The sequence below is a fragment of the Canis lupus genome, chromosome 6 (assembly GCF_011100685.1).
Source record: "Canis lupus familiaris isolate Mischka breed German Shepherd chromosome 6, alternate assembly UU_Cfam_GSD_1.0, whole genome shotgun sequence".
In the NCBI taxonomy this organism is placed as follows: domain Eukaryota; kingdom Metazoa; phylum Chordata; class Mammalia; order Carnivora; family Canidae; genus Canis; species Canis lupus.
Genome location: NC_049227.1, coordinates 37,434,256 through 37,459,529, shown reverse-complemented (window position 1 = coordinate 37,459,529; position 25,274 = coordinate 37,434,256). Strand labels below are relative to the sequence as shown.

Sequence of the window (25,274 nt, the reverse complement as noted above, 5' to 3'; positions counted from 1 at the left end):
GCATCTCCATCGCTCTGACCATCAGTCTCATCGGTAAAATATGAATAATAACAACATTGATGGAATGCTCCCTGCGAGCTGTGTGCCATTTCAAGCATATTGCAGGTTTTAAATGCTCAGGGGCTATTCTGATCTGCATTTTATGGCTGAGGATTCTGAAGCACAAGATATGTCATTTGCTTAGTGCTGCCCAGTCAGTAAGTGCTGGAGCCCAGGATGAAGCCCAAGCAATCTGACTCGAGTCTCTACTCTTTTCCATGCAAGACCGCTCCCTACCTGTGGGGCTATGTGAGCATAACACGAAATAATACACGTAAAGCACCTGACGTGTGGCCTGACATGTTGCTTGTTAGAATTATCACATCATGTCAAGGTGTAACTGTGGGGGACACCTGGGGGGCTCAGGGTTGAGCGTCTGCCTTCAGCTGAGTTCGTGATCCCTGGGTCCTGGGATCGAGTCCTACATTGGGCTCCCCACACCCCCAATGTGGGTCTCCCAATGGGAGAAGCAACCTGCTTCTCTCTCCCTCTGCATGTCTCTGCCTCTCTGTGTGTGTCTCTCATGAATAAATAAATTAAATATTATTTTTAAAAGGCGTAACTGTGGGAATGTGTATAGGTCTATAGCCCAGCTCCTGGCAAAAGGAGTACTCTAGAAGTTGGTTCTCTTCCCCATTAAAATTATGAGAAAACAGAGAACCTGCTCCACGGTGCAAGCAGATACAGAAAATGTTCATTTATGCATGTTATTTTTTTTTTTTATCCTTTGGAAAGAGGTCACTACAGGGAATACCTCAGCAACTGTGGAATACAGGGGCACCTGGATGGCTCAGTGGTTGAGTCTGCCTTTGGCTCTGGTCATGATCTCAGGGTCCTGGGATTGAGTCCCACATCCGCTCCCCACAGGGGAGCTTCTCCCTCTACCTGTGTCTCTGCCTCTCTCTCTGTCTCTCATGAATAAATAAATAAAATCTTAAAAAAAAAAAAAGAACCTCTGGAATACACCTTTGCTACAGGCAAATTCATGTCTCTATTCTCATTTTCTTGTTTTTTATTATGCTTCTTTTTTATTGTCTTTATGGTCTTCTAAAGAAAAATTAAGGTTTCCCTGGACAGGGAAAAGCTTGAGCCTCATGTCACAGACAGGAGAATTGGCATGAAACATTGCCAGTGCCTGTGAGTTTTTGAAGGCTTAGACCTCCCCTCAGTTCTCTGGGGTGGCCTAAAATCCCAAACCCCGGGCCCTGGAAGTGTCCTCTGATGGCTGGGTCTTCCTGGGTCTCTACCCTGGGTTGGGCATCTGGTTCTCCCCATGCACACACCTGCCTACCTACAAACATGCTCCCATAATCTGTCATCCACACGTTATTCACACAATCACTTCTTCACACCCACACGTACCTGCCCACCCCAGACGTACCTTTCCACCCTAGGACCCCGTACAAACAACACACGGTGCACAGACACCAAATGCACTTACTCTTCCATCCATTCCAATGGCACACAGATAATGAGTCCTCTGTGCTGGGCACTGTGCTACATACTCAAGAGATCATTTAGTCACAAATACTCACATACACATTGGTTTCCACACACACACAAATTTTTCATGCAGCTATTTGCATGTCCTTTATACATATAACCACAGATAACTCCCACATATTCAGATACATACACATACCTCTAAGGACACTCTCGCCATTCATGCCCCCTCTATCATCTGGCTATGTTTAGAATGGTCTTTGATTTTGTTTTCTCGGTGGCATTTTGCTGTCCTGATGGCAGACAATGTAAAGGTGGTAGGTAGGGTACAAGGCTTGTGAAATGAGCACAGTTTTGAACATACTGGCAGGTTCTGGTGTGTGATGTTTATCTTCAAAACAGACCTCATCTACCTTCCATTTTCCAGGGATAAGCTCCGTATTTCTCCCAGTCATTGGGGGGAGGGGGAAGTAGCTGAGCTGGGGCAGGGCAGCAGTGGCCTTAGTTAGGTCAGGCTACTCCATTGCTAACTGTGAACTGCAGACTCCCTAATCAGGAGGACAGCAAGGGAGAGGGAGGCAATGAGCCACACCACCCTACTCATCCCGCCCTGAGATCAGCCTCTCCTGACTTAGGAAAGCCCAGAGCAGGTGGCCCTGCCACCAAATTAGGCCTCCTCTCTGTGCTGACCCCATGATGTTGTTCCCTCCCATACACACCCTTCTATCTCCAACCTCCCACTGACCCCTCCCCCAGCACCCAGCTTCTTCCTTTTCAAACACGCTGTAAAATGGGGGTGTGAAGTCCTCAAGAGGACACCACAGGTAAAATTTCAAAGTAAAGGAGCTCTGTTCTGAAGGGCACAGGCTTGGGGAGTCAATAACAGGCTAAAGTTTCTTTAGAAGCACGTACAAGGAAGAAGCCTAGAGTCAGGCTGTGGGGAGCACCACTTTGAGCAGAAGCCTTACATTCAGGGCAGACCCTCCAGTTCCCTCCCCCAGAGCCTTCAGGTACCAAGTGGGCAGCAGGATGGTTGAAGGCACGGACACAGTGGCACGTCTACCTTGCTGAAAGATCTGGGGACAGAAGCTTCCACAGTTCCTATGAACGGGCTACTGCCATAGATGCCAGGGAGAAGGAGTCAGGGGCTGAGGAGAGAGTGTCTTCGTTTCCAATCCTATAACAGGAAGCTTGGCTTTCAGAGTCATCTTTGACAATGGGGATGCTGGAAGCAGGAGGGATCTAGAGAAGGCACTGGGGGTGTCTAAAGCCACAGTGGGCAATTCATGGACTGTCAACGTATCCCTAAGAAACTTAAAAATTAGAACTCGGGGTTGAGAAGAGACAGGAGGAATGAACAGGTGGAGTGCAGAGGATTCGTAGGGCAGTGGTAATACTCCGTATCTTCCAAAAAGATGGACACATCACGATACATTTGTCCCAACATGCGGAATATACAGCACTGGGAGTAAACCCTAATCTAAACTACGGATTCGGGGTGACTATGGTGCATCCTTGTCGCTTCATCAGTTGGAACAAACATCCCATGGCAGTGAGGGTGTTGCTGGTGGGGGCAGCTGTGCATCATAGGGGTGGGGGGTTGTGCAGGGAACCTCTACCTCCCTTTCTGTTTTGCTCTGGACCTGAAACTGCTTGAAAAACAATTAAGTCATAATAAAAATCGGTCTACCACTAGATACAAGGAAGAGAAAGAGATTAAGCTGATCCGAGACCATCAGAAAGCACGTGGTGTCACAGAGAGATTGAACTTTATTGAGATTTCCTCCCTGATGAAATCAGAATGGAAAGAACACCGGAAAGTTTCCACTTTGGAGAGAAACAGCAACAGTTTAGGCACGAATACTTACAAATAACTCTTCTTGGGGGAAATCTCTGGATCCTAAATTTACCTCCAGGTCCCAACCCCCTCCCCCTCCCCTCCCCCTCCCCCAAAGAGTCAGAATTCTGCTTGAAATCCACATCCACAGAGCAGGGGCCTGAACAGCACTGAACACCCAGGCCGACCAACTGACAAGCCTGCAGGCAATTCAGAGCAAAGACAGGTGAACCAGAGAGCAGAGGAACAGGAGCAAGGAAAGGCAAACGGATGGAACAAAGAAAGGGAGGAAAGACCACACTGATAATGCCGCCCCCCTGAAAGTAGAGACACCGTATGTATGCACTGGCCCTCTTGCCCCGGCTTCCCCCAGAGCAATGGTGGCACGGGCCACTATGACAATGCCCACACAGTTCTGCACCTTTTATGTCCCAAGCTGAACTGAGAAAACCAGATACGCCAAGAGCAGCTCAAGGGCACTGGGAGCATCCAGGAGCAAGGTGGGAGGGCAAGCTCTTGAGAGGGTGCATGATGAGGTGAGGCAAGGGTTGGTTTTTAGTGAGAAGAAAAGCAGCTTATCAGGCCCTGGTCACCAGGCCCCTCAGGTGCCCCAGTATGCCCATTTCTCTGGTTGGTTCTGCAGCATGCACCAGAGTGCTAATTCTGGGAAGCAGGGATTCCGAATTCTCCAGGTGGACCTAATCTGATCGCCAGCTTGCTTCCTCTGTCTCGTCCTCAGAGAGCCTCCCATCTTCCTTCATCTTTGCTCTCTTTCTGGTCCAAAGCAACTTCCTGGAGCTGGTGGGCCTTGACCCAGGTCTCCTGGATCTACACATACTGTTCATCCACCTACTTTTCATCAAAAGGCTCCTTCCCTCCATCCCCTGCTGCCCTCCAAGGTGGTACACCAGCCAGACAGGACTCACAGTGCATTCTTTCTCCGTGCCCTCTGGCCTCTGCTATCTCCCTAATCTCTCCTGGACACCGCAGTACACACGTATTCACACTTGTTGGTATCTGAAGGCCCTGGCTTCCCTGTGCTACACTTGGTATCAGTATCAAGGTCAGGTAGAAAACCAAATGTGAAGCTTTGGTTGCCACCCACGCGGAGTGGCCGATGCTGGCTCTGACTCATGGGAAATCACTCTGAGTTTTGAGTGTTGGCACATCAGGGAATGGAGAAGAAGGGGAAGGAAAGGCCATGGCATGAAAGCCAGGAGAAAACGACTCCCCTGCACAGTGTCTCTGCAGAGAAGTTGTGGAAACCGCCCCTCCTCATTTGGGGGAGATGGGATGCCCAGAGAAGACCCTAATGAAAAGAAGCAAGGTTTCCATTGTCCCCTCTGAAACCCAACGCCTTTGGGGTCTGAGTTTTCCAAGACATGCAATAGACAAAGACACACTGCAAACCAATTAACCCTCTGAGCCCTTCCAGTACTTTCACTGAAGTCACTTCCAAGAAGTAAATTACCTGAATACATGGAACACTCAACCTCCTCTTGGGGCTGAGAAAGGGATCGAGCTTCCCAGCTGTCTTGGAAGACTACATCGAAGAGATGGCAGGGGGGAGGCAGATCCTTCTCCTCGCCGGAGTTGGGGGGGGGTAGGGGGCTTGGAAGTGAGGGGTGGGGGGTTAGTGGGGGCGGGGGGGCGATGACACACTCCTGGTCAATCTTAGTGTTCTGGTATCTTAAGCCATTCCCCCACCCCTTGAGGAAACAGGAAAGAGGGCCTGGGGGTAGGCTCGAACCAAGGTGGCTTCAGACCCAGGGACTATCTCCTGCTGAAGCCAATCCAAGCCGGAGAGCCGGCGAGGGCTGGAGGACCAGTGGAAGACTGTGCGGGAAGAAGCTTCGAAAAACCTGAGCAGCCCTCCAGTAATCAAGTTTTCTCTATTTTCCCAGCTTACAGGGGAACTGCAGCTGCTTTTAGCTTGAAGCTCATCACCTCAGTATACACTAGAATGTAGTTGCTCTCTGTCCCTTTGCCATAGGACCCGGGAAAAGCAGGTGGGCCCCTCACCGAAGCAACAAGACAAGGGGAGGGGGCACACTATAATTCACAGTTTCCTTTTGCCTCCCAACTCACACCACTGGCCTCAATTAACTCCCAAAACTCCGAGGCGTAATGATTCTCGCCAGTGTGGCTCAAAGGGTTAATAAACCAGGACTTCTCAGACAGTTAGGACACAAGCTCATCCACCAACAGGAACCCAAGAACAGCTACACAACCTAGTGTTTCTTATAGCGATTCTTTGGGGTTTCGCCACACCCTGTTTTGTCACAGTTGAGAGCACCTGGATTCTTCCCTAGCCCGAGGCTTCCCAGGAGGCCAGGGAGCTCCTGAGTGATGGCCCGCTCAATCTTCTCCAGAAAGCAGCCCCCCATGTAGGAGCACTGCTGAGACAGCAACTTGAAACTGGAGATGGGGTTGATACCAAAGAAGTCCTTATAGGCCTCACGGTTGGGAAGGTCAAACTTGCTGACGTTGGTCTTTGCCAGGATGGTCTTGAAGATGTAGAACTTGTCAGGGTCTTCCACGATGTCCTTAAAGACCAGTTCTCCATCGCTGAAGAAGGTCATTTTGTCCTTGTAAGTCTGCAGATAGCGGTCGACCAGGAGGGCATGAATGCGGACCCGGATGGCATGCTGGCGGATGAATGCAATCTTGTTCTCCAGCCTGTTCTCAATCACTTGGTTCAGGTCTTCCAGGAGGGAGATCTCTTCCTTGAGAAACAGGTCCCGGTGGGTATCGGGCTTGTAGTCTTGCGGCCAGAAGGAGCTGACATAAACCCGTGGGGGCTCTGTGACGTTGATGAGTGGAGCCAAGCTCCAGAAGAGGGCCCCATACACCCGCATGAGCATCTGCGTGGCCAGGTTGTCAGCCTTGTTCAGAATGATCCTTATCTGAGATTCACGTCCCTTCAGCTGCCGGAAGAGCATCTCTAGCTCCAGACCCACATCCAGCTTGGTTGGGTCAAACACAACAAAGATGAGGTCAGCTCTGTCGATGAACCACTGGCACACATCATTGAAGGGGTAACCTTGGCGGGGGGAGCAAGAAGTCAAGCTGAGCAGGCTCACCCTAAGCCCCTCCTGCCCCCTCCAGAACCAAATCATTGCCTGAGTGAAGGAAGTAAAGGCAGCAGGCATTTTCTGGGTTTCTAAAGACTACAAGAATTAATTATCTATTTCCTGCACCTTGTCAACCCCCAACCAAGAGCAGCCTGACCGTTGTTTTAATCTGTGGAATCCGAGGCCCCAGGAAAGCAAAATCCTTTTTTGAAATGGGTATCTTCCTACTGTCTAAAAAGATACGGGACAGTGGCAAAGACATCAAAGGGAAGAGGCCAGAGAACTAGAAGGATATGAAAGAGAGGATGTGTTATTGAAGGGGAAGCAATGTGGAGCTGGCCTAAGACCAGGACTGAAATTTGGGTTTTACCACTGGCCAGCCAGCTCTGCTTTGGAGTTTTACCATCTGAGCCACAAAATGACAAGAAAAACAGTAATACCTAAGCTGCTAAAAAAAATAAAAAAAAAACCTAAGCTGCTGTAAAGATTATTATGTTGCTATAAATAAAGTACCTGACACTGCCTCTCACACAGTAAGTGCTTGACATATTTTAATTCCTTCAACTTATTTCCGAAATGAGGAGACTAGGAATACCTGTCTTGAGATTTTTCTACAACAATCAACCAATAATGCATAAAACTGTCCAATGCATAATAGAATAAAGGTTAATTTACTATTATAATTATTACTGATAATCTATTACTAGTCATAAAACAGTCATAAAATTAAAATGATGGGGGATGCCTGGGTGGCTCAGTGGTTGAGTATCTGCCTTTGGCTCAGGGAGGGATCCAGGGTCATGGGATCAAGTCCCGCATTGGGGTCCCCGTAGGGAGCCTGCCTCTCCCTCTGCCTATGTCTCTGCATCTTCTCTGTCTCTCATGAATAAATAAATAAAATCTTTTAAAAAAATTAAAATGATGGGATGCGTGGGTGGCTCAGTGGTTGAGTGCCTGCCTTTGGCTCAGGTGGTGATCCCAGGGTCCTGGGATCAAGTCCCACATGGGACTCCCTGCGGGGAGCCTGCTTCTCCCTCTGCCTATGTCTCTGCCTCTCTCTGTGTCTCATATGAATAAAGAAATAAGATCTTTTTAAAAATGAGACTTAGAACCATAAATTGAGATCTACCATCTGGTCATACAGTCCTACAAATCCCCTGTTATGACTCATCTCTGCAGACAGCCCTGTGTCATAGCAATACTCAGGGACCGCTGTCATAACCTAGTGTCTGCTGGGCTCAGAGAGGCACTCCAATGAGTCTAAGACAGCCTTATGTTGAAGCCGGCCTGGTAAAGCAGACACTGGACCAGAAAGAGTTTAAGGTCAGGTTCAAACCAGAACCCAAGTTAACCACAGGTCAATTACACCTGAACTGGGATCCAAGGAGTCCAGATTCTTGATCCCTCAGGAAAGCCTGAGCCTCCCAAACATGGCTCAGCCCCAGGGGGGACCTGAAGGAGCTACTTACAGAGAAGACCAGGCCTCCTCTTGGGAAAATATCGATCCCAAACTAGATCAGTCCTTGGGGAGGTGAAAGGACACAGTACTACACACCTAAGTAGCACCATAGGGACAAGCAGAAGGGACTGGAAGCAAAGACCACACCCCCTAGATCTTGGACAAGGCTGGCCACATTTCCTCTCCCCTATCTGCCTCCTACCCATGTTGAACAGTTTCCTAAAACAACACTCATGCTGTTCAGGCACAAGTGTTTAATTACCTCTTTCTTGTTGTTTGCGGTTCTCAATGATGCCCGGTGTATCCACAAAAGTGACTCGCTCCAGAAGTTTGTGAGGAACCTCAATGCCAATCAGCTTCTCTAGGAAATTCTGGCCAAATTTCTCAAGGGGTGAGAAGGACCGGGCGCTGTCGGCAGCCATGACAATACCCTCGATGGTTTTCAGCTTGGGCCCGTGCATGAGGACGGTGAACTCCGAGGTGGTGGGCTCAGCGCCTGTACACATGGGCAGGAGATCAGTAGAACACAGTCACCTCTGGGACAGTGACTGTACTACAAAGTAAGTGGATAAGCAAGGGGTTTCCGGGAAGGTTTGCCATGAGAATTGGAGACCTGTTTGCTAAGCTAGTGTCTTCCTTCTTTTTTTAACTGTAGGAAAATATATTTAACAGAATTGACTATTGTAACCATTTTTAGGTGTACAGTTCAGTGGCATTAAGTACATTTACACTGTTGTGTAGCCTTTACCACCATCTATCTCCCAAACTGAAACTCTGCCAAGTCATTCCCCCTTCCCAGCCCCTGGTAATCTCTACTCTACTCCATCTCTATGAATGGGACGACTCTAGGCACCTCATAAGTAGAATCGTAGGATATCTGTCCTTTCGAGTCTCGCTTATTGCACTTAATACAGTGTCTTCAAGATTCATGCATGTTGTAGCGTGTTTCAGAAATGCATTTCTTCTTAAGACTGAAAAATATCCCATAGTCTATGTACAGATAAGACCCTTTTGTTTATCCATTCATCCACCCATGGATGTTTGGGTGGTTTCCACCTCTTGGCCGTTGTGAAAATGCTCCTGTCAACTAATTACAGCTGCTGGTTTCTTGTATATAATTTTCATTGTTCTGTTGAAGACACATAAATGTTTTATCGTGCTTTCACACAGGACATCGACATACCAACGCACACACACGAAAATCCCACCGTTACCTGTATAGAGCTGGTAACGAGTGTTTTCCAGCCCGAGGAGGTAGTTTATCATGGTGGATTTGCCAACGCTCCAGGGTCCCAGGAACAGCACCATGGGCTTGGAAGTAATTTCCCCATCTGCAGGCAGCAGGAATTAGACATGGAAGTGACCAACAAAGTTAGTTACGGGAGTGACACAGTGTTCCATGCTGCATCCCATAGTCCATCTGAGTTATGGAATCCTACACAAGATCAGACAGGGTATGGCGATCCATTGCATGTCTCTTGCTATGTAAGTGTGATCACCCAGTTAAAAGACACCAGAAGATATGGTTTTGAACTTACACAGATCCTTGGCACACAGGCACCAGAAGGAGAAACTAAGTGATATCAACAAACGCTGACTCAGAACTCACTGTGGGTGAAGCCCCCTGGTTTACATCTGGAGGATGGTGCATAAGAAGGGGAGGAGGGGGCACCTGGGTGGCTCGGTTGGTTGAGCATCTGCCTTTGGCTCAGGTCAGGATCCTGGGGTTCTGAGATCAAGCCCCACTTTGGGCTCCCTGCTCACAAGAAGCCTGCTTCTCCCTCTCCCTCTGCCATTCCCCCCCCGGCTCATGCTCTCTGGCTCTATCTCTCTGTCAAATAAATAAATAAATAAAATCTTTTTTAAAATAAACAAATACATAAATAAAAGAAGGGGAGAAGGGAGCTACCCTATGGGGAGAGGTTAAAACTCTGCTATCTGGGGACACCTGGCTGGCTTAGTCAGTGGAACGGGTAACTCTTGATCTTGGGGTTGTGAGTTTGAGCCCCATGGATGTAGAGATTACTCAAAAATAAAATCTTAAAAAAAAAAAACAAAAAAAACTCTGCTATTAGGATTGGTAACAGGAAAAAAAAAAAAAAAGACATGAAAGAGGCTGACACAATCTTAGACAGCCTGGAAGGGGGCCCCCTGACATCCTATCTCAGGCTCAGCCTGACCCTGGGCTCCCAGCCAGTCTTAAATTAGCCTCCAGAGACCATGACATGTTTGCCAGGTCCCAGGACCAACCACTGACTCGGCAGTTCTTGGGTTCCTGGGCCCTGTGTCCAATGTCGGGAAGAACACCCTGCTGGCCCACACCAGTTAGGGTCCCTGCAAAGGGAAAGCAGAATCCGCCAGGACTTTCAAAACTTGGGGGGTGGCGAGTGGCTCAGCAGTTTAGCACCGTCTTCAGCCCTGGGTGTGAACCTGGAGACCGGGGATCGAGTCCCACATTGGGCTCCCTGCATGGAGTCTGTTTCTCCCTCTGCCTGTGCCTGTGTCTCTTTCTCTCTGTGCCTTTCATGAATAAATAAAATATTAAAAAAAAAAAAAGCTTGGGGGGCAGGAGGGGGATGCAGCCACTGGCTGCAGACTCTCAGGCACGTGCTCTTGCAGCTTTTCTGAGTCACGGCACAGAGGCCAGCCCGGCGTCATGTATACACCTCAAGTTCTCCAACCTGTGTCTCCCTGAGCCTGGCACATAGGCCCTGGACAGTGGACACTCTTTTTTTCTTTTCTATTTTGATGTATTTAATTTCTTGGTTCAAAAATCAGAAGTATGGGCAGCCCAGGTGGCTCAGCAGTTTAGCGTCTGCCTTCAGCTCAGGGTGTGATCCTGGACACCTGGGATCGAGTCCCACATCGGGCCCCCTGCAGGGAGCCTGTTTCTCCCTCTGCCTGTTGTCTCTGCCTCTGTCTGTGTCTCTCATGAATAAATGGATAAAATCTTTTAAAAAAATAATCAGAAGTATAAAAAGGTATAGAGTGAAAGTCTTGCATCCCTGTCCCCAGTCTGCCTAGGCCATATCATCCACTACTATATTCTTTCGGGCATTTTAATACATGTAGTATAAGCAATATTAGCAGATATCACATTCCCCATCTTTTTTATGCAAAGAGGAGTACAGTATTCCTCTTGTTCTGCACCTTGCTTCTCGATGTGCTGGTTTTCTTTCTCTAAAGCGAGAACTTAGTCCCAGAAGACCGAGACAACGTCTCATAAGCGGCAGGCACATATGTAATTGCCTGAAGTTGATACCACAGCCCTGCCCCATTCCTCCCTGCCTGCAAATACGCACAATGAATCACTCGAATCTCTGGGTGTCAACCTTTGGCTCGAGGACTGAGGGGATAGGCAGACTGAGGGGGTGGCAGGAGTCCCCAGTTATAGCCACAGAGCTCCTACAAAGAGTGTCTTTTACCAGGCCCCGGAGACACAAGGGAACTGGACCTTCCAGCTCCCGGCTGAGACAAACCAGAAATGGGCTCTCTGGGGGTTGCTGTTTCGGCTGTCTGCAGCAGGGGGCGTCACTGGCATAGGCAGGAAGCCACAGGTGAGGCATGGAAGCTGCCTGAAGGTACATCTGCCAGCTGGTGGAATCCCTGGTACCCGGATAGGCCAGGGGAGAGAAGCCAAGCCCAGAAAGTGGGATCAGGAAACAGGGACACCCTCCAGCAGAGAACCATCTCCCCAACCCCACCCATGCCCATCCCCCACACCCCGCTCTCTGTCCGCGGCCTGGGAGGGGGGCAAGCCAAGCCACTGGGTCTGAGGGCTGCAAGGGAAGGCAACCCTGAATGACAGAACACATCCCCTGTGAAGCCCAAGAGGATGATGTGCTCCTAGGCTTGCAAGAGGCAGTCTGGAAAGCCATGGAAAAGGGCATTCTCTCAGAGAAGCAGCAGAGGGTTCCAGCTCCTGGTTCCAGCTCCTGGTTCCTGCTGTGTGATCCTGGGAAACCCAGCATTTCTCTGGGCATCAGGTCCCTCTTCTGTGAAGCGAGGATAATGTATACTCTAAATACCCTACCCACGTTAGAGCCATCAGGAGCACCACGGGAAGTAATACAGAAATCGCCAATTCACACAGAAAGAGATGCATAGTGCCAGTCACCAGTCAATCAGATGCCACTGTGAAAGTTTTCAGAGATGAATAACTCATAAAAAGGGCATGGCAGGGATCTCTGGGTGGCTCGGTGGTCTGACGCCTGCCTTCGGCTGGGGGCGTGATCCTGGAGTCCCAGGATCTTGTCCCACGTCGGGCTCCCTGCGTGGAGCCTGCTTCTCCCTCTGCCTGTGTCTCTGCCTCTCTCTCTCTCTGTGTCTCTCATGAATAAATAAATAAAATCTTTAAAAAAAAATAGAAAAAAAAGGGCATGGCTCCAGGGAAACAAGATCTCTCACAGACCATCACTGTGGCCACAAACTGCTACCACCTAAAGCAACTTGGCAACAACTGTGAAAACTTAACTCTGGTGTTACACTTTTAATGATTTGTCCTGCAAATATATTTGCACGGAAGACATAACAGTTTTGTGCTGGTAACGTTTTTGTAAAAGGAACATGGCGAACGCTCTGCTGTCCTAAGTAGAATAGTGATTACACAGTGTGATGCTCTCAGACGCTCAGAAAGAGCAAAGCAGGGCCGTGCACACACAACCGCGTGTTGTGATACCATTGGGTAAAACAGAGAAGGACATGCTTGCATATGTTCATGTGCACAGAGCAAATGTCTGGAAACTGTAACAGAGGGAGTCTCTGGAAAGAGGAAGCAGAGAAGCTGAAAATCAAGAGAGGGATTTTTATTTTTCAATGCATAGTGTTTTCTACTATTTGATTTTTTTGGTTTGGCAACAAGTGTCCTTTGTTCTTATTATTCTGAAAACAAACTTTTTTAAAAAAGATTTTATTTATTTATTCATAGAGACAGAGAGGCAGAGACACAGGCAGAGGGAGAAGCAGGCATCATACAGAGAGCCCGACGTGGGACTGGATCCAGGGTCTCCAGGATCACGCCCTGGGCTGCAGGCAGTGCTAAACCGCTGCGCCACCGAGGCTGCCCTGAAAACAAACTTTTAAAAGAATCCAGACCCAAGGAAAGCGGACCAAAGGAGTGATAAGGAGAAGAGAAGGACTCCAGGCAAATTAGGGGACTTAACACATGATCCCTTCACAGGCAGTCCAGAGGCCTTCAGGGGACCCTTCAGCACAGGCGAGAAGTGGGAGGGTGGAAATTGGCATTGCCGTCCTTGTAAACCACAACTGCATTACTGAAACATGAACACTTGCAAACAAAGTGATCTCTACAAAACCCTGTGCAGATTAGGGCACCCTTGCAAAGGAAGGGTGATGGCGGGACTGAGGCCTTCTTGTGGGGAGGGTGGATTCAGGAGAGCTCAGCTCCACATGTGCTCACACCTACCACTCACAGAGCCCCAGAGAGCACAGGCATCAGACACGAGATGTACCTGTGATCTCATGCTGCCGAAGCTCGTTGTATTTGTAAGACTGCTCCAGGGGCTTGATGGAGGAATGGTAGATCTTTCGAAGCCGCTGCAGCACCACTGAGGGTGGAAAAGGATGAAAGGAGAGGGTGAAGGGAGAGAGTCTGGCCCACTCCCCAGGGCAGCTCCCCACCCGGACCATGACTGATTGCCCTGTATTAGCATTCCTGGAAGGAGTTGGGCCACATCCCAAACCTCAGAAATCTTTAACCAAAAGGCATTCCCTCCCACCCCGAAAACCTCCTGAACTTTTTTTTTTTTTAAACCTAATCCTCTTCTCCTTCCACGGAGAAGCAACTCACCTGGTAAGGCTGGGAGCCTGCAGGGTATGAGGCCCAGAAGGAGGAACTAGAGGCCCCGGCCAGGCTGTCTACATCCTACCCTCCCACTGCTCCCCTCTAGCTGTGTGCCCTTTGCAAACCTACACCCTACCCTCCCACTGCTCCCCTCTAGCTGGGTGCCCTTTGCAAACCGTGGCTGCTCTGAGCTCCAGCTAGCTCATCAATGAAGAGGAGGCAGTAAGCCCCACTGCCTTGGGTTATTATGAGGATGAAGTGCCAGAAATAAAAGGGCTTTATAAACTGAAAAACCAAAGCAGATGGGATGAACTCTTATTAGCAAGCCTGCCGGCCACTGCATGAAGGCTGGCACCGGGCCCCAGGCAGCACTGGGATTTGTCCTCTACCCTGGCAGAGTTCCCTCTGCTTGGATCACCTTCCCCTCACCCCATTAAGCCAAAGTCCCCATGCGGGCCTTGAACGCGGATCTTGGGCGGGGGGGCTCTTCCACGGAGCCCCCTCCCCATCTCCAGGGCTTTTGGCCCGGGGGACCCGCCGGCCTCAGAGCCCAACCCCGGAGGTTACGCCTGGCCCCTGGTTACACAGCTCTCCCAGCTCCAGTCCCAGGGCCTCCCTCTGGTTACCAGAGTAGTCATCCACTGGCTTGTCCTCATTCAGCATCAGAGTCTTCTCTATGTGGGAGCGATCCCTCATTGGGGCTTCTTCACTCACATCGTCTGCCTCTTCTGAGGACAGAAGCAGAGAACAGGGTTAGGGCAAAGCTAAGAGCTGGGCTCTAAGCCCGTGAAGGAAGGGCATAAGGAAGAGCTGCAGGAAGGCTTGCCAAGTTCAGCTGAACGGAGTTCTGTCTCTAGGACGGACTCTGAAAACCCACCCCAAATTCTGCAAACTCCATGATCCATTTTACCTCTTCAACAAATACTGACTGAACACGTACTAGGGGTGAAGCACTGAGCTCCACGCTGGAAAAGCAGTGGCCCAAAACAGACACAGCTCCTGCCCTTAGGCAGTTTTCCTATAGTCTCTCGGGAAGGTGGGCGCGGAGGGGGGGGAGGAGTCATCTTGAAAGTAACGTAATAATTACAGTCAGTGTCGTGGCTAAGGCAGGAAAGATTCCAGAAGTTATGAGGACCTAAGACTTGCACCTATGAGGTCTCAGCAGGGCTTCAGAAAACCTCCCTGAGAGCTGAGAGGAGGAGCTCCCTCCTTAGCTCCCGGGGGGAGTTAAGTAGGCGAAAATGGAGCAGGAGTGGTTTAGAGGCGTCTACATTACTTCCCAGGAGCCTGGAAGGGCTCTAAGCAAATAAATGACCTGACAACACAAGCATTTTATCAGGATCACACAGGCTGCTGTGGGGCTGGGACAGAAGTGTGGCTGGGTGTCTTGGGTGGGGAGTGGGGGGCAACCAGTGCTTCTGACCAAGCGGGAGATGCCCCTGTGAACCCTTGCAGGCTCCCAGGGAGGGGTGCCCATGTTGCAGGTGCCTTGAATCACAGCCATTTGTACCGGGTGGGATGGACTTGGGATGAGGGGCAGGGGAGACCAGTTCCACAAGGTAAGGGAGCAGAAAATAATCACTATGCCTCATGTAGCACCTCAGGAGTATGATTCTCCACCAAGATCAGCCCCGGACCCCAACTGCAGATGCAGTACAGAGCAGACCTGGGAAAAGAGGAGCCCCCCATGGCTGCAGGCCCTCCCCCTTGTGGAGTGTACAAGGACCCAACAAGCAGTGTGGAAACTAAATCCTGCCAGGAAATCTGTGGGGGAGCCATGCTGGAATGTAAAGACTGAGCCCAGTCCCTCCATCCCAAGGCTGCCTTGGTCCAGGCCAGCCTATTCAGATGTGGCTTGCCCCCCACCCCCAGCCATCCCTAGGATCCCCTCCCCTGCGCCCTATTAACGTCACAGCCAGCCTGAGGTTTCTTATCGCCATCCTGACCCCGGTGCCTGTCCACCCCACCTGACCTGGCCTAGTCTTCAAGGGGAGACCCCCGGAGGGCTCCGGAACACACCTTCCCTGCACCTCTCTCCACCAGCCTGCCACTGCGCGGCCTCAAAACCTGCCACTACATCCCGTGTCCTTCAGGTTACGGCACTGGTCCCAGTTAAAGTCGATTGAGGGATCCTAAGAGGGAGGCTCTGGAAGGCCTAGCTGGGAAGTGACGGGGTCATTCTGGGCCCTCCATGGTGCAGCCTCCCACTCGTCCCTCCAAAAGGGATGGTTTGCTGACCCGTGAGCAGCCTGAAGGCACCCCATGAGCCAGGCATCCTGGCAGGGCCCCCACCCAGCAAACCCGGAGCTGGCTGGGGCTTCTCCAGTGCCCCCACCCCCACCCCATCCCTGCCTATCCCACCACACGCATCTTCCAGGATGAGGGCAGCTGCCCAAGGGGCCAGGAGCAATCCTGGCAAACCCCTACCCTGAGGCCCCTCCTTGCGCTCCTCTGCCTCGGGCCCTGTATTCAATTCCTTGGAGCTCAGCTGGGCCCCCTCTTCTCCAGGGCTCACGGTTCCTGCTGCTTCCTGGGGTTCCCCGGCTTCCTCTGAGGTGCCCCCTGCTTCTTCTGAGCTAGCCCTATCGCCACTGTCCTCCTCAGATTCTTCTTCAGATGGAGCTCCTCCTCCTTCCTCGTCTCCACTCTCTTCCTCAGAGGACGCCTCGTCCAGGCCCTCCTCGGTTAGCCCTGGTGCCAGGCCCTCGGGGGGGTGGTCTTCCTGGGTGCCCCCCGCCTTGGAGCTCTGTGCGGTGCCGGCCTCCGAGGCTGGGCTGGGGCTGGGCTCCCCCTGGCCCTCGGCCCCCTCCTGGGTCTCTGTGTCCACATCTGAGATTCCGTCGGGCACTTCCAGCTCCTGATCAGGCCCCGAGCTGTCCTCCAGTTGTGTCTCAGGGGCATGGACCTCCTTTACCTCTGGGCCAGGAAAGGCCCCTGAGCCCTCAGGCTGTGCAGTCCCTACTGCCGCCCCATGCTCGGGGTGCTCCCCTAGGACCTCTTCAGCCTCCCCAGGGACCACACTCCTCCCGGCCTGTCCTTCGGCCTCCCCAGCAGCCCCCTCCTGACCTGGGCCCTCTCCCAAACCCAGCTCTCCCCCAGGCTGGCCCTCCCCGTCTGGAGGAAGGGTGCTGGCTCCCGGTGGGCCCGCTTCTTCCTCCCCAGGCCCCGCAGGGCCCCCGGGGGCAGCTGACTCTGAGGCTGAGGCATTGGAGAGGCTGGCTTCAGGAGCAGAGCCGGGGCCGGCGGCGGGGGCCCCAGCGGCGGGCTGCTCCGAGCTCTCAGCCTCCCTGCCATCCGGGGAATGAAGGAGCAGGGTCTTCTCTCGAGGGGCCGCCTCCGCATAAAGCGCCCTTTCCTTCTCCTCTAGACTTGCTTCTCCAGCAGAGAAGTGATTCTCCAACAAATTGCCAACATCTTCTGTGCCACCCGAAGCGGAAACTTGCAGTTCTAAATGATTAGAACACCATTGGTCAGTTTCACAGGGTTGGCACTCACGCTGCTTCCCTCAAGCGTCTAACGTCTAACGCAAGCTAGCTCCCGTCCTCCAGGCCAGGCTTGGGCCGGGGCGTGTGCCCTGAGGCAAGCACAGCGGCGTTAGGCGTTACTCCGCCTCCCGCCCAGGCCCTGGAAGCTGTGGTGGTTCGGGTGATCGCCCGCGGTGCATCCTCCCTGAGAGCCCCCTCGGGCCTCCCCCGGGTCCTGATCGCTACAGGGCGGGAAATCAGGGATCCCTTCCAGCCCTCCCTCAACCTAGTGGCGGGCACACGTGCAGCGGGGCTCACTAGGAGATCTATCCAAGATAGGACAGATGCTTGGACATTCCACCCCCTTGACAGTTCCTAGAGTCATTAGCCGTGTGCTTTTTATACTGCTATCAGCAAAGGAGGGAAAACAGGTGTGTGGGGGCCAGATCATCTCAGGTTACACGGCAAGTACTTAGGGGATTACTTGTGGCTCTCGGCCTTAAGTCATATATCCAACTCTGTCCCCTTAAGGGCAGGCATTTGCTGGCCTTGCTACCTTATATTAGAGGGGACGTGGCCGGAGGAGGAGGAGATATCCAAAATGGGCAGGGCCAGGGCTTCCCGGTGGCCTTAGCCAACCCCTTCCTGAGGGGATCCCTTTCTAAGGGCCCATGGCTTCACCCATGGCACAGAAAGAGGAGAGCAGGAGAGCGTGAGGTGGGGGGCCTAATCTGTGCCAGAGACCTCTGTCAGGAGAGAAGTGTGATTTATGTGCAAAATGGGGTCAGGAGAGAAGGTTGGGTCTATCCTTTCTGTCTCCTCCCACTGAGGCTGGGACCTGTTTAAGGGGGAGGTTCAGGACACCTGGGTGGCTCAGTGGTTGAACGTCTGCCTTTGACCCAGGGCATGATCCTGGAGTCCCGGGTTCGAGTCCCATATCGGGCTCCCTGCATGGAGCCTGCTTCTCCCTCTGCCTGTGTCTCTGCCTCTCTCTCCGTGTCTCTCGTGAATAAATAAATAAAATCTTAAAAAAAAATAAAATAAAGGAGAGGGAGGTTCCAGGAGGAGGACCTCTGCAGACATGGGGGTCAGGGGGTTATGAGGGATGACTGGCCTTCTGCCTTGGGGTAGCTGAGACAGCCCCGAGGACTCCCTTGACTCACAAAGATGCTTTCTGAGGAAGCAGCATCCCATCTCTGCTGGGACAGCCTGATACTCCCACCTTTGCCTCCCACCAAGAAGAGCCACTTCTTGGGGTACCCACTCGCCTTGTTCCCTGAAAGCTGGGACAGCCTCCAGGGGCCAAGAACAAATATTTTCACATTAACCCCCACAGCAGCAATCTGCTATCAAATTCAGAAAGAGGAAATTTGGGTGTCTCTTAATTATAAAAGAGTTGCTTACACTGATTGGACACTTTCACATTCATGACCTTGGCTAACCTCCTTGATTACCATCAGACACATTTTCAGAAGGTCTAGAGAAAGTCTTTGACTTGCTTAAGACGGCAGGTGCCTAATGGGTGACTGGAACCCACAACTGCCTATTCCTCGTCCAGGCCTCCTGTGCCAACATGTGTTTAGGGGTGCACAGGGGAACCCCAGCCCTCACCCTTCCCTGCACACACCTTTTCTCCACGTTTGGACTGCAGGAGCCAAGGCTTTAATAATCTTCCCCATGTTCCCCAGGCTTGGGACTTTGCCTGGCCCACAGAAAGTGCTAGGGAGAGGTCTGTGGTGACATCTGGGTACAATAAGAATTTCTGGTTCCTCTGTGGCAGAGGTGGAGGTTATCCATTAAAATTTTCTTTCCCTACCTCCTAATTCTTCTGCCTGCATCTCCATCCCCCCACCCCTTGACTCCCTGGAGAAAAATCTATGGCAGGAACTTGGTTTAACCCAGAGACTGATGATCCTGAGCAGCAAGATACATGTAATGTATGTCATATGAGATATATTCGTACAATTTATTCAGTGTGCAGAAAATGCTTAAGCATTTTATATAAATAAAACATTAATTGATCTTACTCAATTTACTTAATCTCACTTGCTTCTGGAAGACAAGCCTTCCTCTTATCCCTGTTTTATAGCCAAGAGGACTGAAATCTGAGACACTGAATGCCTTGCCCAACACACAGCTGGCAACTGGCTGAACCCATTTAACTACAGAGTAGCAAAGGAGATTGCCTGGCCCTAAGTGGGGTATTACACCCATGCTACTCAGAGCGTGGTCTGGGCACCTGCAGAACCAGCATCCCCGGGGTGCCTGGTACAGATGCAGACTCACAGGGCGCAGCCCACACCCACTGAATCAGAATCTGCATTTTTACAAGATGCCCCAATGCTTTGTTTCCACATTAGTTTGAGAAGCACTGGTCTACACCCCTTGATAAAAATGCCTCTGACCCAGTGGTTCTGGGCACCAGCTACACACTGGAATCATCCAGTTCTTGGTGCCACTCCTCCCCTCTCCTCAGAGGTTCTGATTGAACTAGGATGTATCCCTAGCATCAGGACTGGAACAACAACAACAAAAAAAACGATAATTCTAACATGCAGCCAAAGCTGCAAACCACTGGTAAACCAAATAATCCTGAGCCCTAAGGCCATGAGCCCAAGGGCTGAGCCCAATCCTGAGCCCAAAGCTTCTGCTCCTGGCTCCTCCCGACTCGTGTGCCCACTGGAGGCTCCTTGGATGAGTCACCCAAGGCTTGGCACGTACTCTTGGAATAGCAATGGTCCAGGCTTCTCTGATGAATCTAGCCTTTTCCATAGGCCCCTACTGCCCTCTACTATTGATGATGTTGATTGTAGGAATGGTGGTGATGGTGGTGATGGTAATGATGATGGTGGGGATGGTGGTGATGATGACAGTGGTAATGGTGGGGATGATGGTGGGATGGTAGGTGGAACATACTCTGGGTCTGACCACCTGTGGTGTTTCCAATATTCTCAAAACACCTTCTGTTCCTGGCAAGGGTGAAAGGGCTACATAATCCCAAGGGAGATGAGCACCCCAGACTTTGGGGGCTTATCATGAACTTCCCATTGTTGTGTATTTCCACTCCTGGGCCGCGGACAGGAATTCAAGTATGTGCCTGTGTGTATACACATTTACATCCATAGCCTTCCTTGATTTTTAGGATTTAGTGTCAAGCTGTCACTGACCTGCTAAGCAATTTGGAGCAAAAAAAAAAAAGACCAAGGGTGATGCCTTCATGCCCTGTGACCTTCCTTCCCAGGCTATAAATAACTCTGATGGAAAAATCTCTCAATGAAACAAGCTGTGGCATTGGGTCCCCAGAGCCCAATCCCCAGGAAGCAGCTGTGCCACTGGGCCTGATATCTCCTCTGGGAGGCAGTCAGAAGCTTCAAGAGCCTCTGATTAAATTCAGTTCAATTCCATGAAATCAAATCCAATTCCCTCTCTCCTTGATCTCCCCAGCATCTAGCTGAAGCCCCCTAACGGCCCCTGGAGGAGGTGAGAGAAGGTATAGGGTACCCAGGACACCTGAATGGGTTGAGAGCCTGGTAAGATGAGTGTTGGTCTACCCCAGGACACACCGTACTGTACTGTATGTGCTGCTGCCAAGGCAGCCATCCTGGCCCTGGACGGGCCTGGGTGCTTACATCAGAGTACATGAATAGCAAGCCCCCAGCTCAACCCGAGATTACGGGAAGGCCTGAGTGCTGGGCAGAGAATGGCATAAACCAGTTCTGCTTTCTCTCCTGACACCCCCTCTGCTGTCTTTGGAGTCAGCCTTTTGGTAGCTTGCCCCATCTGCAGCCCCAACGGGGGGTCCAGGCTCAGTTCCTCTCTCTACTGCCAACAAGACACCTGATTTTCCCCAGCTCCTAACCTGTTCCACTTTCACATGGACTCAGAACTGTGGAGTCACCAGGGGCCTTGCCGAGTCCAACTGCAGAAGGGGAAGCTCTGGCCAGGGAGCCTTAGAGACTTTCCCAAGGTCAGGGTAGGGTTGGGACAGAGCCCAGGTTCATGACTTTCAGTCCAGAGTTTGTTCTACTCCCACGTGGTTTGCGAACCAAGTCCTGTGAAGGCCAGGGCTCCAACACGTGCCTAAGGGGTGTGGGAAGATGAAGAAGCTGGGGTTCAGCCACCTCTTTACCTCCTGCCAGCAGCTTTCCTTGGGTCTGTTTGTCCCTCTCAGGGACAGGATGGGGGCCTAAGGATAGGGGTATGTAACAGCCACTGCTCCTGCCTCTCTTGCCTTGTCCCTAAAAATTCCAGTAGCTTCCTCTTGATCATTTCCCCAGAAGCCTAAGGAGCCCCCACTACAGCATCTGCTGAGCTACAGCCAAGCACTGAGCTGGGTGATGTCTTGCCTTCACGCAGAACTTCACACGTCCCAGAGCAGTTTTATGTTCTTCTCTCATCCTGGCAGCCCTCTGAGGCATGAGAAGCAAGGACTATTAACCTCTGAGGAAGCGGACACAGGAAATCAAGTTGTTTGCCCAACAAGCATTCCAGGGATAGGCTAGAACTCGGGCCAAGAAACAAAGCAGAGCTCTCAGGCCACGTGCGGGTGGTATCCAAGAGCTGCAGGGCTTTCTAAGCACAGACGCCCAATCTCCAAGGCTGGGTCAGCGTGAAGCTGCGTGTTTCAGAAGGCGGTTCTCACGAGCACCAATGTTTGGGAAGCACTGCTCCGAGACAGCCTCTGTGCCAGGCATCAGAGAGTCTGTGTTGAAGCTGGAGATCAGGACAAGAGAGGTCAGAACCTGAGACCTTGCTTGGCTGACCTGGTTTGAGCCCACCTCTAGGCGCTGAATACATCCAGTGTCTCCACGGAATTAGAAGTTAACTTCTAAACTCAATCCCACCTGTCCAAGACTCCTTAGCACACATCTCTAAGGATCTGCCAAGGTTATCCTCCATGGGTCTTCTCATCCGACTGAAGCTCCTGAGTCCAAGTCACACAGGTAAAATACCTTTGACTGTCACTCACACACAGTTACACAGATGACTCATCAGTAATAAAGCCCCAGGAGGACAGTCACTTTCCAGTTCTAGGCCAGGACCCATATGTACCCAGGAGTCAGGAATGCCAGTCTTGCATCCAGAGGGGACTTCACCAGGTCTTTCACCAGTCTTTCACCAGGCTGTCCTTCACCCAAACACTCAGACAGCACATTGACCGTGCCTCAAGTGCAGCTGAAAGCCCTCCAGAAACAGGGTTTACAGAGTCAGAGCGGCAGACTGACCCTTTCCGTGTCCTAGATCTTGTCTCTGAACACTCCTGGACTGGGCCAACGGTCAGCAGCCTCTTTTGGTGTCACATTTTTTTCTTGACTTTATTTACAGAGTCAATGTTCACCACTCAGGGTCCCTTGTTCTTTCACTTCTTGGATGAGCCTCCAGACAGTTTTGTAGATGCCAATGCTGAGGACCCTAGAAGGGAAGTATCCACATCCTCCCAGAAGCCCAAGCCCCTCTCTGGCCATTCTGTTGGCCTTTATCTCTTTTCCCACCCAGACAAGGGAACCAGGGTACAGTGAGCGAGGCACCCATCCTTGGAAGGTTCTTTGGCCTCCTGGCCAAGTTCCTAAAGTCAAGGTTAATCCCACCAGGACAGCTAGTCCCCAGCTGGACTCTAGCCCCAAAGTGACTCACCCAGGGGATAGGACACAATGCCAAGGGCACAATTCAGGGAGAACATGAGGATTAGGAGTCAAAAGGGACCCTCTCACAGGGACCAAGTGGTTTGATTCACTGATCAGGAGCCTGAAACGCTGAGGAGTGGCTGCCCTGAGGCCGCAGGGCTGGTTCTAGAAGCCAGCCCTCCACCAACTGAGTCTCATGGGCTTTCCTGGCACCAAGCTACCAACCCCAGAAAGGAGAGGGGGTTAGCGGGCCTCAGGACAGCAGCTTCTCAGTCTACCCTCTTCCTCCTCCCTTCAAAAAGGATTAAAACTTCAAGACCATTGTTTTTAACCCATGAAGTCCAGAGAATTGGCAGAAGAACTCCACCCTCCTTTTCCTGAGAATTCTTGCTTTGAGGGCAAGAGAGAAATCACCCACAATCCCACAACCATCATGTATACACAATCTTGTTGCTGGTGCCCAGAGGATTCACGAATGTGGATGTGCACTCACTTTCAAAAGGCAAATGCCTCTGGAAGAAGTAAAACCTGAAGTCCTGACCCCTCAGTGAGACTCAACTGTTAAAGGTATAGGCCATGGAAAACCAGTTTTCCCAGAGATCAGCCCTGCCTGAGGTGAACAGAAGTCATTATAGGAGTCATGGGACAATACTCCCTCCATTCAGAGGGACTGAGCCGGGGGCAACGGGGCAAGGGGGGTGAGGGGAGGCAGGAGAGAGAGGAACACGCTAGATCCTGAGACAGGTAGTTCGAGTCCTTACCTTCCATCTCCCCACCCCAAGACATGGAATCTCCCTGGAATCTGGAGGATGACTCCTGGGAGGGCTGACGGTTGACTCTTGGTACCAGGCAAGAGAGACCCACTGGGAGCCAAAGGAGTGTGGTTCCCTGAGCTCTCAGGCAGATGGCTGCCTTGAGTTCAGGTCAGAGCCACCTGGGCTCAGATGTGGGGGGAATAATGACTCACCAGACCCACCTCATCCCCAAGGCAGGGAAGCAGGGCAAAGGGAAGCATTCTCAAACATGGGAAACAGATCTGACACCTTCCCCAGCTTGGGCCAAGACCACATCTCAAGGTTTCCTTCTGCCCCAAGACCTAGACCCAGACTGCACTCTGGATGGGGTCAGGAGAACTCCTCAGTCTCATGAACCAGCAATGTAACCTTGCTCCTCACTCTTCCTGCACCAAATCCATTCACCCATAAAATGCAGATAATAATACCTCCTGTGCTATCCCCTTCAAAGTATTTTAAGCATCAGTTGATATTTAAAAGCATTCTGCAATGTCAGGTATAATAATACTAATTTCCTAGAAGAGCAAAGATGCCAGGCCAAATCCCAAATTCACTGAGTGAGCCAAAAGAGAACGAGCTTTGGACAGGAGCCATGATGGCTCACCTTCACTCCTCTCCCTCCAACCTTCTGTTTCTGGGGGGTCGGTCAGTGGGCCAGAATGGTCTTTCTGCCTGGGGACTCCTTCTCCCCTTCTTCCAGCCAGAAGCAGCTCGAACAAGGAGTTGTGCATGCTGGAGGTAGTCTGACTTTTCAGAGGTTCCAGCTGGCCTGGGACAGGAATGGGCCTCAGCTGTCAACACCCCTGGGGCCGAGATCTTGTCCTGCTGAGCTCCACATTGACTCTTGTGGTAACTGACCATTTCCACTCAGCCCTGACTCACCCAGAAACTTCTGAGGTGATACACAGCTTCCTCTCCCCCTCCAACCTCCCAGACTCCTTCCATCCACCACTGAAGGGAGGTGACCCTGCATGTCGCGCCCAGCACAAATGCGCAATCAGGAGGATGCCTAAGCAGACCCACTTGCGGCTGCATGTATCTGAGAAGGGGTAAGAGGCTCTGCTTGGAGGAAGAGTGACTAAGGGCTCTTCTCGGCTCTCAGAAGTGGCAACACAGCTGGAGAGGCCACCCCAGTGCCAGCGTGTCCTCATTGTCCTTGGAATAAGTGAGCACAGGAAGCAAAGCAATGAGCCCTTCAGAAAGGACTCAGGCCTTGAGAAAGTAGTTTTGACTGTGCCACCGCCATGGAGCGAAGAGTGGCCCTAGCTCCTGCTCGAGGGGCACTTTGCTTATCCCGCTAGGCTGAAATCAGAGCTAATGTTTTGGCAGCTTTGAAGGGCTTCACACATGGGTCTGTGCGACCAGAAGTGGCTCCTCTGCCCCCGTTAGCAGTGCCAGGCCCGCCCCACACCTGCTTGTTAGTGAGGTGTCCTTAGCCGATCTCCCCTCCAGCCGCCAGCGAGACCAGAGAAGCTGCTTGTCCCCACGTCGACTCAGAGGAGGTTGCAGAGGAAAGACGAACCAAGGGCAGAGGCTAGGGCAGCAACAGCATGGATATTGTGACCCACGTGTGGCCCTGTAAGCTCCAGCCCAAAGACCCTTCCAGCAAAACTGCTACCCAGATGTCAAGATGCAGATCTTTCGACCTTCTCTCCCAAAGGGCTTCACCAGGTTTACAACAGATAGGCTCCACTCCTGGGTCCTTACACTCACAGCCCCAGACTTCACCTTGTTTTG

The 25,274-nt window shown here is 51.5% G+C and overlaps 1 protein-coding gene across 3 annotated transcripts in view; it reads right to left on the bottom strand.

Annotated features, from left to right (window-relative positions):
* Nucleotides 1-3,229: 3,229 nt before the first annotated feature.
* Nucleotides 3,230-25,274, bottom strand: part of LOC119876363 (sarcalumenin) — a 49,747-nt gene continuing 27,702 nt past the window's right edge. For 2 of the 3 annotated variants that reach the window (XM_038540566.1, XM_038540565.1), the window contains exons 2-6: nucleotides 14,282-14,383; nucleotides 13,324-13,419; nucleotides 9,067-9,183; nucleotides 8,115-8,348; nucleotides 3,230-6,362 (exon numbers count right to left, since the gene is read on the bottom strand). In XM_038540566.1, coding sequence (XP_038396494.1) covers nucleotides 5,551-6,362; nucleotides 8,115-8,348; nucleotides 9,067-9,183; nucleotides 13,324-13,419; nucleotides 14,282-14,351 — 1,329 coding nt within the window. In that variant the 5' untranslated portion in view covers nucleotides 14,352-14,383 and the 3' untranslated portion in view covers nucleotides 3,230-5,550. Of the gene's footprint in view, nucleotides 6,363-8,114; nucleotides 8,349-9,066; nucleotides 9,184-13,323; nucleotides 13,420-14,281; nucleotides 14,384-16,082; nucleotides 17,103-25,274 lie in introns of all 3 variants that reach the window. The other variant, XM_038540564.1, reaches the window with a different exon arrangement.